Source organism: Uloborus diversus, chromosome 3, assembly GCF_026930045.1.
Source record: "Uloborus diversus isolate 005 chromosome 3, Udiv.v.3.1, whole genome shotgun sequence".
NCBI lineage: Eukaryota > Metazoa > Arthropoda > Arachnida > Araneae > Uloboridae > Uloborus > Uloborus diversus.
This window is the reverse complement of record NC_072733.1, coordinates 99313231-99329217: the sequence shown is the minus strand read 5'-3', so window position 1 is coordinate 99329217 and position 15987 is coordinate 99313231. Positions and strand designations below refer to the sequence as shown.

Sequence of the window (15987 nt, the reverse complement as noted above, 5' to 3'; positions counted from 1 at the left end):
CCTTTGGGAGTTACTGTAGACCCCTTGTCAGCTAGGGGTTGCCAGCCCTTCATAAATATATCACTTAGATTCCAAGCTTGGCCCACTATAGTTGGGGCAAACCTAACCTGGGAATATTGTGAAAGCTACGCAAATCCTATTCACAGCATTACAAAGCTGGCGGTTAGGTTTACCCCAGGCAGACATGGCCTCTTGTTGACCCCCGTCGAAATTTAAACTTCCTATAAGCAGGCCTGTCATTTAGGAGGGTCAATTGCCTCACCTCTAGCTTTGAGAAATTAATTTTACATATAAGGGGTTGTAGTTTTTGCAATAAAATTTGCATTGAGTAAACACCCTCTCCCACCCCTCAAACCCTGGAAAAATTCAAAATGACAAGCCTGCTTATACGAAGTGTTAGCAGTTCAGGAATACTAAGAAATTAAGAATTTCTGTACTTATTCATGTCTTGAGCAAACCAATGTGATTTTAGCCAATTGTAATAATTACTGTGAATAAGAAACAATTACCTTTTCACAGATTATAGGTAGTTCCAAGTATTTGGTAAATATTCACTTCAAATTACTTCAGAGCTACCAGAAGATCAGTTTTCAGTGGCTGATTTATGGGTTTAAGGGTCCCGTTGAAAGATATTTTTGGGGACCCCTTTGTCTATAATTATCATCATAATTGGTTGGATAGCCGATTGTGAGCCTTGACCTTCTTCAGAAGATCCGGCCAGGCTGTCCTCCTATTTGTCGTTGACCACCAGTTTTTAATTTTAATGAAATCAAAATCAGTGTCCACACAGTCGACCTATCTGTTTTTGGTCTACCCATTGGTCGCTGTCCAAATGGGACCGCACTGAAGAAGGTCAACGCAGCTCTATCATTTTCCATTCACAAGCGATGACCTGCGCATCTCATTGTTTAGTTTGGTAAATTTCAAAATATGGATATATCTAAAAAGTTTATTAAGTCTTTGCCTATCATAGAACTAAGTAAAAAAATAAAAATTAAAAAAACGGCTGCAATTTTGAATCATCTTTATAGCCTTATGGTCCTGGGAGCCCCTTACAATTGCAACATGGTAGATCTGCCACTGTATATTTAGAATTTTTTTTTTTTTTTTACTTGTCTTAATGCTGTCCTAGATATTTTGGTCTAAACTCGGATTTTTTTAATGCAAAACCGAAATACATCATAGCTTCAAAACAACAGTAACATATCTAATCCCAGATATAACACTAATGTATCTTACTGTTGCTTTGAAGGGACAACATAGGTTTTTTTTAAAAAAACACAACCGAGATTTTATTAGTGTTTGATATAAATTGATATGATATTCCGTTATCATTCTTTATTTTCAACTTTAACTTTTTAATCACCAGTAGGATTGCTGGAAAGGTAGGAAAAATTCTTAACATTTTTTGACTGTTCCACAATCCAACTAGTTTTTAACTCATAAGTAAAATGCATTTCCATATTTTACGGAAAATATAGAAATAATATCGTCTGCAATTTGAATTATGCGTAACTTCAACACACAGAAGAATAGAACTGAAGTATATTTACGAATTAAAACACATTGAATCAGTACTGAATTAAAAGAAATGTCAAATATATCCTAAAAAATTCATATATTTTTTACATTATATTAGTCAACAATATAACAACTTTTTAGTAACGCTAACAAAATTCGTGGTTGTTTCACAAAATAAGATTGTATGTGACAAAACATAAGTTTCAAGGATTTTAAATATAATACGAGTTAAAATATGAAAGCCATAACGTATGAAGATGAAGCCAAGCTTTCACGAATGCACACGGAGCATTTGTAAACAAAATTTATAAGTCTCAATACAAAATTTAACTAGCGTAATATCCATCCACGACTTGCAACATTTAAAAACTTGAATTATATTGAGTTCAAATAATTGCTTACTTAGACCAAGAATATCGTTCAGAGTTTAAAAAATACAGAACTTTATGACAATCGCGACTATTACAATGAACTTTGTTGTCAAACACAGGTTGCAAGTAAAGGCGCTTGAGCAGAGCATAAGCAGCATTGCGCTCCGCAAAGAGCAGCACTGCGAATTTCTCGCCAACCATTTTGCAGCTTTCGAATTTCCCCAATGCACTGAAATTGAGAGGGTTTTAAAAATCGCTTCCCGGCGCCCAAAGTTACCTGCGCCTAAAATGCTCGGTGCCCAAAGTTCCCTGCGCCTAAAATGCTCGACGCCCAAAGTTCCCGGCACCCAATCTGCGACGTCCTATCTTCCCATTTCGGTAGAACCGAAACCGGTACCAGTGCAACTGGAAAGTCAATGAAAATCATCATGGATTTCAGCAATTATAAAAAATGGACATGGAAACTAACAATTTGGATTTGTGGGTTTTATGTTCTAGAACAAATATATGTACCGAATTTCACAGATTAGAGGTGTAAAAAATTAGCATCTTTGCCGTTTCCTACGTTTTGAGGCGTCAATTCTGGTGTTTTACGTGCTTCAAATTCTGATTGTAATTGCTTCTGTAAAACTTCTCGATTTTCTTCACTGAATGTTTCTTACATTAATAATTTTGTTCTTTGCATTCTTTTACACCCTTCTTGTATGGTCTTAGTGTATACTTAAGGACTTGTACACTTCTACCTTTTTCGAAAATTTTAATTCATTTGTATCCAAGCTGAATGACTAACCAAGTTTAATTCACAGTTTGATTTACACATCGTTTTATTTTGAGTTAGTCCTACAAACACGCAAACTCAAAATAAAACAATGTTCTCATCAAACAGTACATCAAGCAGTTATGGCAAAAAAAAGTCATGTTGAAGCTTTACATTCGGAAAAAATACTATGAAATGGCCCCTTTATTAATTTTTTAAAACGTATATTTATTAAAAAAAAATTCAGAAATTGAAAAAAAAAAAAAAAAAAAAATCAGCTTTACCATTTGCTATTCACCAGTACGTTTACTTCATTATTACTAAAAGTTTTGAGGATTCTTTTATTTTGGAAAACGATTTTAAAATTAGAAGACAGAAAATGTTCAAGACAATTTTATGTCAGTTTTCTAATGCAGGACCAGTACGTCTTGTTTCCTCTTAATGAAAACATGCAGTACAAATAATCGTTATATGTCGCGGAATTTTACTTTTTCTAGTAGATTGTATAAATGTAACGTCTGCCATTTTGAAATTGTGGACACACGTGCTACCTATTCTTAATTTTCACTCTCACTTGTTTATGGGTGAGCAACCCCTTAAGACGCCAAGAAATCGCCAACTTCATTTTCAGAGGGAAAACAGTTTTGTATTCTCAAACCCCTTTCTCCGCCCCTTCTGGCTGGAGTGCATTGACTAACAATAAGCGCTTTGTTAGCTCCCCCTATTCCGCCGGGTCTGAGGAAGAACTTGGAGTCCACCGAAAAAGACCACGGCGGATTTGTCCTGTGCAAGGCAAAGGGGGGATCAGAACAGCGGCGGAGAAGTCCTGGGGGCCCTACAACGTAAGTAACTTTCCATTCTGGTGACGACGTTTTCTCCCTCACGAAAAGCGAGAACAACCGAGAAAATAGTCGGTTCCTCCCATTTGCTCTTACCTTACGAGTGAGTATTTTGTCTCGTTTTCCAGCGTTCCGAGAACTACTCGTGACGCGGGAAAGGAATCGCTTCAGTCAGACTGGAGTTCTTTTTTCCTACGGCAAAAGAGGCTTGCATCTCCGTTTCCCACGGCATTTACGGTTTCCCGTACTTATTGAGTTTTTTCGTCCACAGCAACGGGGATCCGCAACTTTTAATTCCACGGTGTTTCGGGATCCGAGGAGTTATCTCATGGCCAAACAAATTGGCAGATACATTTCTTGATATGTCATAACCAACTTTTTTTTCTTTTGTGTTTACGCATTTTATTAATTTTATTTTTGGCTTATTTTTTTCTTTTAAAAATATTCTTTCCAAAGAATACTTTAAAATGCAAAATGCCTTTTTGTTTGCCATTTGTTTATTATACATCAGATTTCAAAATCTTTTCACGAAAGGAAGCGAATAAAATTTGACAATGGTCTAGTTTTAAGATTATCCCCCCCCCCCTAAATCGTTGATAATGACTCACCCTTACGGTTATGTTTGGTAAAATTAGAAATGCAGATTTGCGAAGCACGGTTGCTTTAGTTTGAAACTAGTGACTGTTAATCTTCGTTTACACCAAAGAATTCTCTTTTGGCATGAACTATCATGCGCCACATATTTAGGTGGAATCTGTTTAATAATTAAAAAAAAAAAAACCCTAAGCAATTGTTATATTTTTGAAAAAATAAACGATGGACTCGCTCTTGATTATCTTTGAAAAGCAAAACAAAGGGCTTTTAAGAACCATTTGACAGAATTTTTTGGTCTATAATTACCCCACTAGAAACCGTAAAAACAGTATACCTATTAACGCAAAAACAAATCCATTGTTTAATGGCATTAACTCTTACGGACCAAGATTGTGGACACCTTACCCAATTTTTTAAAAACCATTAATAATCGAAATTTGTTTAAGAAAAGGCTACAAAATTTTATACTCAATTCTACTGCAGTCAATTTAGGATAAAGTAGCATATTTGTAATATAGTATACCTGGGTTCCGTTATAAAATTAGACGTACTTTATTGCATTGCTTGTGTTTATGTGTTCTTTGTATGATTATGCATTTATTTTCTTTTAATTCTATCTTATGTTATAAACAGGCTCTAAATTAAGTTCTTTTCTGAGTGGTGGGAGCTATTCAGGCTACTGTTATAGCCTTTACTCCCATCTACTCAATCAGGGATTTTCAAATAAACAAAGTGAAATATATTTGAAAGAAAAAAAAATTATTGAATGCAAATTTGAAGAATAATAGATAAATAATAAAGCTGGGGAATTCAAAAACGATCGTTTTGAATTGACTACAATGCTCTTTTTCATTACTTCTAATGAAAAAACAGTGTTCCAGCAAATCAATTTTGCTAGAATAGTGTATAACTTATAACTTAACATGAAAAGTGCTGTGGGTTTTAAACTTTATTTCTTTAAATTAATTAAATGGAAAGTGTTTCGCATTGATTTTGTACTGAGGTTACAACAAAACAATGTGTAAACATACTGCGGGAAAAAAAAACTGAATGCAATTTGATTCGAAAAATAAAGATTGATATTTTATGAAATGTAAAATTAAAATATATTTGATTGGTGAAAAATTTCTAAGGATCTTGAGGTCCTATTAACCAAAGTCTACTGACCAAATGTCATAGCCTACTATTCATTAAGACAAAATTATATGTACAAAAATAAAGGGGAGGGGGCTGTAAAAATATTCTCAGTTATTAGAAAACGCCTACCTGTAGAGCAACGTTGCTTAACGTCGCAAAATTGAATCCAGCAACATGCATGTCAAAACTATCAAAACATGTAATTTAAAGGCAGAAGCACCAATATGTAAACCAAGAAATGAGTCATTTCTTGCGATCGAAATTGTTAAAAAGTGTATCTATTTGCCCTCATCATAATTAATGTTTATTTAAAAACATCCATATTCGGGGAATGAGCCTAAGAAAAATATGTTCGTACCACTCTATAACGAAATATGTTCATTATATTTTGAAACCGAAGATATTTAATTTAAATTACTAACCGATTTAAACAATGCGTCAGTGTTTAATGAAAACCATGTTCCTATAATGATATTACTATTATTAAAAGTAACTTGGCTGCAATAATTCCTAGATTTCTCCTCTTGCAAAATTACGAGCATTAAATCCCACAATTTCAAAATTTCCATCACTACGCAAGTGTAAACAGTCACACCGCTTCTCTGGCCACCGCCATCTTGACTAGGAAGCACTTCTCACCTCCCGAGAAAGCCAACTCACCACCTGTCAACCGGGTGAAAACGAGAATGGTCCTTCTCGGCAGCTAAAGTCGGCAGCAAGACGTTTAGGATAGCTTCATGGTAGGGAGAAATAGCGCGTCACGGAAAGTGACGTCATGCACGTCGAAAAACTGGTTTTCTGATCGGTTTCTCGTTAACGACTCCCTTCTAGATATAATCATTGTAAGGCCCGACCATTCTCGTTTTCACCCGGGTGGCAGGTGGTGAGTTCGCTTTCTCGGGAGGTGAGAATTGCTTCCTAGTCAAGATGGCGGTGGCTGTTTACACTTGCGTAGTGATGGAAATTTTGCAATTGTGGGATTTACAATGCTCGTAATTTTGCAAGAGGAGGAGTCTAGGAAATATTGCAGCCAAGTTACTTTTAATAATAGTAACATTATTGTAGGAACATGGTTTTCATTAAAACACTGACGTATTGTTTAAATCGGTTAGTAATTTAAATTAAATATCTTCGGTTTCAAAATATTATGAATGAAATATGTTTTTCGTTATAAAGTGGTACAAACATATTTTTCTTAGGCTCATTCCCCGAATATGGATGTTTTTAAATGAACATTAATTATGATGAGGGCAAATAGATACACTTTTTAACAATTTCGATTGCGAGAAATGACTCATTTCTTGGTTTACATATTGGTGTTTCTGCCTTTAAATTACATGTTTTGATAGTTTTGACATGCATATTGCTAGATTCAATTTTGCGACCTTAAGCAACGTTGCTCTACGGATAGACGTTTTCTAATAACTGAGAATATTTTTACAGTCACCCCCTTTCATTTTTTGTGCATATAATTTTGTCTTAAAAAATAATAGTAGGATATGACATTTGGTCATTTTAATAGAACCTCAAGATCATTAGAAATTTTTCACCAACCAAATATCCTTTAATTTACATTTCGTAAAATATCAAGCTTTATTTTTCGAATCAAACTGCATTCAGTTTTTTTTCCGCAGTATGTTTACGCATTGTTTTTTTGTAACATCAGAACAAAATCAACGCGAAACACTTTCCATGTAATTAATTAAAATAATTAAAGTTTAAACCCCACAGCACTTCATGTTAAGTTATAAGTTATACACTATTCTAGCCGAATTGATTTGCTGGACCACTGTTTTTTCATTCTCAATTCAAAACGATCGTTTTTGAATTCCCCAGCTTTATTATTAATCCATTATTCTTCAAATTTGCATTAAATAAAAAAAAGTTTTTTTTTTCTTTTTCTTTTTTTTTTTTAAATATATTTCACCCAGTCTATTTGAAAATCCCTGATTGAGTAGATGTTAGTAAAGGTTATAACAGTAGCCTGACTAGCTCCCACCACTCAAAAAAGAACCTAATTTAGGGCCAGTTTATAACATAAGATAGAATAAACAAAAAATAAATGCATAATCGTACAAAGAACACATAAACACAACACAAGTAATGCAATAAAGTACGTCTATTTTTATAACGGCAGATATACTATTACAAATAATGCTACTTTATCCTAAATTGACTGCAATGGAATTGAGTATTAAATTTTGTAGCCTTTTCTTAAACAAATTTCGATTATTAATGGTTTTTTAAAAAATTGGGTAAGGTGTCCACAATCTTGGTACGTAAGAGTTAATGCCATTAAACAATAGATTTGTTTTTGCGTTAATAGGTATAATGTTTTCACGGTTTCTAGTGGGGTAATTATGAACCAAAAAAATTCTGTCAAATGGTTCTTAAAAGCCGTTTGTTTTGCTTCTGAAAGATAATCAAGAGCGAGTCCATCGTTTATTTTTTCAAAAAATATAACGATTTTTTTTAAGGGGACAAGGGACCTTATACATTCGGAAAATCAACCAAATTTCACAAAAATTGTTTTTGCGCCAAAAAAATAGAGCTTAGTACCAGCTTTGATAATCCATTTTCATTTTTGCGATATTATGATTTTTACGCATTTTATTTACATTTTTAAAAAAGGGGGCGTGGTATTTAAAGGGATAAAAGTATCAGCTGATTTTTGTTTACACGTTTTTAATCATCATTTTTGGCTCGAGATGCTCCCACCGCATTATTTTTCACTGTATCGCTTCAAAATTTTTTGAGCACATTAACAGTCTTATACTTCATAAAACTGGGCATTACTTTACCCAAATACAAAAATTTACTATTTATCCGCTGTTAGCAAAGTAGCATACGTATTAAAAAAACGTAAAATTCTATTCATAATTTGCTTTTTTTTTTTTCTAGTTTATATACGCACATAGATTGAATTCAATGCCCATTTATGTTCATACGGATAAACTACATCTGGAAAAAAAATATTGTTGGTTTTCGTTTACATGAATTGCGCCTGGAGTGTTTTCAATTCTGCCCATGTTGCGTTCCATATGCCTCACAAAACACCTTTTTTAACCCTAAAATTTTTAAATTAACATTTAAAATGTCTAATATTGATATGAAAATATTATTTTTGTTCTATTACTTCAAATACATGGTGTAAAATTATAAAATTGAAAAGTAAAATTCAAAAGTCCCTTGTTCCCTTAATTAATAAAGATTCCACCTTTCTCAAGACTTTGTACAGAATCATGAAATCAAAACAAATATGTGGCGCATGAAAGTTTATGAAGAAAGAGAATTCTTTGGTGTAAACGAAGATTAACAGTCACTAGTTTCAAACTAAAGCAACCGTGCTTCCCAAATCGGCATTTCTAATTATACGAAACATAATCGTAAGGATGAGACTACATTGTCAACAATTTAGGGGGGGGGGGATAATCTTAAATTTAGACCATTGTCCAATTTTATTTGCTTACTTACCGTGAAAAGGTTTTGAAAGTTGATGTATATTAAACAAAAGGCAAACAAAAAGGCACTTTGCATTTTAAAGCATTCTTTCCAAAGAATATTTTTAAAAGAAAAAAATAAGCCAAAAATAAAATTAATAAAATGCGTAAACAAAAAAGAAAAAAAAAAGTTGGTTATGACATATCAAGAAATGTATCTGCCAGTTTGTTTGGCCATGAGATAACTCCTCGGATCCCGAAACGCCGTGTAATTAGAAGTTGCGGATCCCCGTTGCTGTGGACGAAAAAACTCAGTAAGTACGGGAAACCGCAAATGCCGTGGAAAACGGAGTTGCAAGCCGACTATTTTCTGGGTTTTCGTGAGGAAGAAAACGTCGTCACCAGAATGGAACGTTGCTTACGTTGTAGGGCCCCTGGGGCCCTACAACGTAAGTAACGGCCCATTCTGGTGACGACGTTTTCTCCCTCACGAGAAGCGAGAACAACCGAGAAAATAGTCGGTTCCTCCCATTTGCTCTTACCACCATTGTATCGAGTGAGTATTTTGTCTCTTTTTCCAGCGTTCCGAGAACTACTCGTGACGCGGGAAAGGAATCTCTTCAGTCGGACTGGGGTTCTTTTTTCCAACGGCAAAAGAGGCTTGCAACTCCGTTTCCCACGGCATTTGCGGTTTCCCGTACTTATTGAGTTTTTTCATCCACAGCAATGGGGATCCGCAACTTTTAATTCCACGGCGTTTCGGGATCCGAGGAGTTACCTAATGGCCAAACAAATTGGCAGATACATTTCTTGATATATCATAACCAACTTTTTTTTAAACTTTTTTTTTTCTTTTGTGTTTACGCATTTTATTAATTTTATTTTTGGCTTATTTTTTTCTTTTAAAAATATTCCTTCGAAACAATACTTTAAAATGCCAAGTACCTTTTTGTTTGCCTTTTGTTTATTATACATCAGCTTTCAAAACCTTTTCACGGTAAGTAACCGAATAAAATTTGACAATGGTATAGTTTTAAGATTATCCCCCCCTCCCTAAATTGTTGATAATGTAGTCTCATCCTTACGGTTATGTATCGTAAAATTAGTAATGCAGATTTGCGTTTGCGAAGCACGGTTGCTTTGGTTTGAAATTAGCGATTGTTAATCTTCGTGTACACCAAAGAATTCTCTTTTGGCATGAACTTTCATGAGCCAGATATTTAGGTGGAATCTGTTTAATAATTAAAAAAAAAAAAAAAAACTGTAAGTAATTGGTATATTTCTGAAAAAATAAACGATGGACTCTCTCTTGATTATCTTTGAAAAGCAAAAAAAAAAAAAAAAAAAAGGGCTTTTAAGAACCATTTGACAGAATCTTTTTGGTTCATTATTACTCCACTAGAAACCGTGAAAACATTATACCTATTAACGCAAAAACAAATCTATTGTTTTATGGCATTAGCTCTTACGGACCAAGATTGTGGACACCTTACCCAATTTTTTAAAAACCATTAATAATCGAAATTTGTTTAAGAGAAGGCTAAAAAATTTTATACTCAATTCTACTGCAGTCAATTTAGGATAAAGTAGCATAATTGTAATAGTATATCTGGGTCCGTTATAAAATTGGACGTACTTTATTGCATTGCTTATGTTGATGTGTTCTTTGTATGATTATGCATTTATTTTTTGTTAATTCTATCTTATTTTATAAACTGGCCCTAAATTAAGCTCTTTTCTGAGTGGTGGGAGCTAGTCAGGCTACTGTTATAGCCTTTACTCCCATCTACTCAATCAGGGACTTTCAAATAGACATAGTGAAATATATTTAAAAGAAAAAAAGCTTTTTTTTTATTTAATGCAAATTTGAAGAATAATGGATAAATAATAAAGCTGCGGAATTCAAAAACGATCGTTTTGAATGGACTACAATGCCCTTTCTCATTACTTCTAATGAAAAAACAGTGGTCCAGCAAATCAATTTGGCTAGAATAGTGTATAACTTATAACTTAACATGAAAAGTGCTGTGGGTTTTAAACTTTATTTCTTTTATTTAATTACATGAAAAGTGTTTCACGTTGATTTTGTACTGATGTTACAACAAAACAATGCATAAACTTACTGCGGAAAAAAAAAACTGAATGCAATTTAATTCGAAAAATAAAGCTTGATATTTTATGAAATGTAAAATTAAAAGATATTTGGTTGGTGAAAAATTTCTGAGGATCTTGAGGTTCTATTAAAATGACCCCCTACTATTTTTTAAGACAAAATTATATGTACAAAAAATAAAGGGGGGGGGGTCTGTAAAAATATTCTCAGTTATTAGAAAACGTCTATCTGTAGAGCAACGTTGCTTAACGTCGCAAAATTGAATCCAGCAATATGCATGTCAAAACTATCAAAGCATGTAATTTAAAGGCGGAAACACCAATATGTAAACCAAGAAATGAGTCATTTCTCGCGATCGAAATTGTTAAAAAGTGTATCTATTTGCCCTCATCATTATTAATGTTCATTGAAAAACATCCATATTCGGGGAATGAGCCTAAGAAAAACATGTTCGTACCACTTTATAACGAAAAACATGTTCATAATATTTTGAAACCGAAGATATTTAATTTAAATTACTAACCGATTTAAACAATGCGTCAGTGTTTAATGAAAACCATGTTCCTATAATAATATTACTATTATCAAAAGTAACTTGGCTGCAATATTTCCTAGACTCTTCCTCTTGCAAAATTACGAGCATTAGAAATCCAACAATTGTAAAATTTCCATCACTACGCAAGTGTAAACAGCCACCGCTTCTCTGGCCACCGCCATCTTGACTAGAAAGCACTTCTCACCGTCATTATCTCAATCGTGTATCTATTTTTGCATAGAAGCTTTTTTTTTTCGTGATCATTTAAAGCTTTCAAATCAGATAGATTAGTGTTTTTATGATTGTACAAAAGCTAGGCCATTTAATTGTTCTTCTGTATTGAAAGACCAAATTCCTGACCCATATTAAAAAGGCTATTGAACTTTTTTCTCGAGTAAGAACATTTGGAAGAATCCGATATTTGAATGAAAAACTTTCTGAGGACAAAAGGTAAGTCCGCATTTTTTTTTTTTTAATGGACTTTATCACAGACGAAAACTTTGTAGAATTCAGTCATGAAGAAATTTTTCAGTCTACAAATAAGTTAGCTTTATAAATTGGGTGATAATCATTGAAACTTTAAATGTGGTTTACGTTGCTAAATTTCAATACGTTATTTTTAAATTGAAGTGATTAAAATGCTGATTAACAATTTCAGTAAACACCTATTAATCTGGACTTCGCTTTATCCGGACAACCATTTAAATGTACATACGGTATAAATAATGAACGCGTTAGTACAATAATGTATTTTTGTAAGGCTGTATTCTTATTTTTTTTTTAACTTTTTCTATTTCAGCTTTAAATTTCATTATCTTGAATTCAAAATACAATTTTTACTGTGTTCAAGTATTTTACTTATGTACATTGGTTCAACTTATAGGTTATTTTGCTTAATTCGTTTTAAACAATCTAGATGACCTGGATCCTCTATTAGTCCAGGTTAATGAGGTTCTACTTCAGTTTTAAAAAACAATGTTTGTTAAGATTATTGGTCAGAGTTATAGTTACTTCGTAAAAAAACTTCCTCTAAAAAATATCGGCAGTATTTAGATTCAAATGAGGTATCACGAAATTCAAATATGTTTTAGTTATTCCTTATATGTCTTATCTCTTTCATTTTCTTTGAGACAAGTTTGAAATGACAATATTATTATTATTTTTTAAAGTCTAAACTGACAAAATTATTTACACACAAGAGGAAACTTGACAAGCACAGTAAATTATTTTCATTTCTTTATAAGCTCAATTTTATTGTGCAAAATTTCCGCTTTCTACCCGTTTAAAACACGCATATTGGATAAAGAATATTCAAAACTACACAAGAGACACTAAAAATTTGTATTGTAGATTTTAATTATGTTTATTGTTTTTGGTATCTCTTATTAACTTGTCGATGGGACTCAAAACATTTACCCTTTTTTAAAAATTTTTTTAAGCTTAACGCTCAAGAAACTTTTAAACATAAAAACGGGAAAAGAGAGTGAAGGATTACGCACGCACGCACTATACAAATGTCCCAGATCGAGTGTACCCATTGACGTCACTGGCACTTTCCCCCTCGTTCCTACTTTCGCGGCGCTAAGACCCAACCCTTACTAACTTCTATAGTCCTGATATTCCCTATTTTCCCTTAGAAGAAAGACATAGGGAAACAAGGGGAGGGAACACTAGCTCCCTTCTTTTTCCTGGTAAGAATCTTAAATCGAAAGGGTGCCAGTTCATGAACATGTGCCGTTTTTACCGATGAAACGCAAGTTGGGCGCGGTGCCCGCCCGCCCAAGCCTGGGGTAGGATCTGCATAAAGGCCGGAAAACTTCTCAAAAATGTCACAATTCTCATCGACTTTTTCAGTGAAAGCTTGGGTACGCAACTTTAAACGCATTTTACTGAAAACTTGAAAATGTCCACTTGCATCCCTTTGCTTCTCACTAACTCAAATGTGGTTAAAAAAACTTTGTATTGATATTAAAGAATTTTTCAATTCTTTTTAATTTCATAGTATCGCTATTTTGGCAGTTTTCTTTTGTTTTTTAAATTTTAATCTTCAACTCTGCGTGAAGTAATAATTGCTCACAGTTGGCCCTATTAGGGACCCATGTTCCAAATAAAACCAAATCGTCTTTCTTTGTTATATAACTACTGAAAAACCTAATTGAAAATTAAAATTTCACTTTTATTTATTTTTTCTTACCTTTTATGAGATATCTGATGAATATGCAAGAGCTGGTGGCAATTCAGTCATGAATAAGTGAGAAATTTGTTCTTAACTTCAGGGCGGCCTTATTTTGACGCATTTACCTTATGTAATAGAGATAGACTAGAGTGCCGCAAGAAAATTCTAATTCATCAAAGTGCGCCCCGAGCTGAAAAGTTTGGAGATTCCTGTATTATAGTTCTGAAGAAAGTATTTGAGGCTAGATATTTCAAATGTTTAAATTTTTTCCGATCGGAAATAAACCGATTCGTTAAAGAAGAGGGGAGTTATTTCCCAACCATGCTCATCTTTATCTAGAACAAATGATTTTACCTTTCATGTTTCTTCCAGATTTGAGTATAAATTATTCAAGTCCAAAATGTAAGAATTGCAAAAAAAAAAAAAAAAAAAAACCCACATGCAAATGCTTATTAATATGCTAGAAACAAACAAATAATTCAAATTTGAGTTCAAAAGGAAGTAGTTGATTTTAGTTAGAAGAGCTGTTCATTTGTACTGCAAGCTTATGTTAGTCTTGGGATTTACTGATCAAACTACTCAAAATTGAGCCCCCCCCCCCCCCAGCTTTTAAGCACTGCACCCACTTAGGTACTTTGCGTTTCATTGGTAAGCTCTGCAGCGCACTCAATGATGCTTGAAAATTAATTAAAAAAAATATTTACTTTAAAATCAAACGAGGTAAAATTAGGATGAACACTTGACATTTTTTACTTCCTTTTACAAAAAAGGAAGTATTGTATTCGTGAAAAATTTTCACTCAAAAATCAGCCTTAATTTCCATTTTGCTCACCCCCGAATGAATGTAGAGTTTTTTTTTCAACCCGACCACACGTGGATATGTGCCTCGGAACGTACAAACACCCGAAATATTCATTTTGTCGATCCCTGAGTTAATTACGAGTTTTCTCCTGACGTCTGTATGTACGTATTGTATGTTGCATAACTCGAGAACGGAATGTCCTAGAAAGCTGAAATTTGGTACGTAGACTCCTAGTGGGGTCTAGTTGTGCACCTCCTCTTTTGGTTGCGTTCGGGTGTTTCTAAAGGGGTCTTTTGCCCCTTTTTTGGGAGGAAATCATTGTTAATTTCGATGTAAACTCAAGTGGTGTTATAATTTGGCAGACACTTGGCGATATATCGCCAGTCTTTTGGTCGCCAACTTGGCGATTTTTTTCAATTTTTATTTCCTTTTACAAAAAAGGAAGTATTGTATTCACCAAAAAATTTCCCCCAAAAAATCGGCCTTAATTTCTATTTTGCTCACCCCCAAATGAGTTGTTTTTTTTCAACCCGGCCAAGCGTGGATATGTGCCTAGGAACGTACGGACATCCGAAATATCCATTTTGACGATCCCCGAATTAATTACAAGTTTTCTCGTGACGTATGTATGTGCATATGTATGTCGCATAACTCAAGAACGGAATGTCCTAGAAAGTTGAAATTTGGTACGTAAATTCCTAGTGGGGTCTAGTTGTGCACCTTCCTTTTCGGTTGCATTCGTATGCTCCAAAGGGGGTCTTTTGCCCCTTTTTGTGGGGAAATCATTGTCGATTTCGATGTGAACTTAAATGGTGTTATAATTTGGTGGACACTTGGCGATACATCGCCAGTCTTTTGGTCACCAACTTGGCAACAAATTTGGCGATTTTTTTTAAAACCTGGTTTTAATTTAGTCACTGTTGGTGATATTTAGAGAGTAAACTATTGAATCATATTAAAACTGCCAATAATGGGAAAACGACATTAAATTTTAGTAAAAGGAAGCCATGTAATGCAAACATGTGCTCGTTTTTTCTTTTAAATTTGGGTTTCAATTTGGACACTGTTGGTGAATTTAGAGAGTAAACTATTGAATCATATTAAAACTGCCAATAATGAGAAAATGACATTAAATTGGAGTAAAGGGAAGTCATGTGATGCACACAGCTCGTTTTTTTGCAACAAATTTATAGAACATTTTTTTTTATTTAAAAAGGCACCAAAAACTACAAATGTGTAAATAAAATAGGATGATTTTTTTGGCAACATTAACATCCACAGATATGAATTGATTATGAAATATAATGCATGAAAGATGACTGGCATTTGAACAATAATTTTTTTTCTGAAAATAAACAATACAAACGATCAAAATTTTAAAAAATGAGAATATACTTTAAGCAATATATTTTTCTTCAACACATTTAGTCTAACTTAGGTTTTAACATTTAACACTGATGAAAGAAATAATAAAAGAAATAAGCAATGCATATGTCATATGGTTTACAAAAAACTTCTTAGCTCTAACATTTCCTATTACAATACAACTTATATTTTTATCTCAGTTTTGGAAAGTGGGAATTTCTTTTTTTTTTTTTTTTGTTTCATTTTAGAATTTTTCTTAGTTAAATAGTGTTAGCTCATTTGACTGCCAGCACTAATTCCCGCTCTGGGGTGCCAGAAGCTAATCTAAATTGCACAT

The 15987-nt window shown here is 33.5% G+C and overlaps 1 protein-coding gene across 1 annotated transcript in view; it reads right to left on the bottom strand.

Annotated features, from left to right (window-relative positions):
- Positions 1–15473: 15473 nt before the first annotated feature.
- LOC129218228 (methyl-CpG-binding domain protein 2-like) overlaps positions 15474–15987 on the bottom strand; it is a 59114-nt gene continuing 58600 nt past the window's right edge. The window contains exon 5 of the mRNA XM_054852451.1: positions 15474–15630. Coding sequence (XP_054708426.1) covers positions 15490–15630 — 141 coding nt within the window. The 3' untranslated portion in view covers positions 15474–15489. The remainder of the gene's footprint in view (positions 15631–15987) is intronic.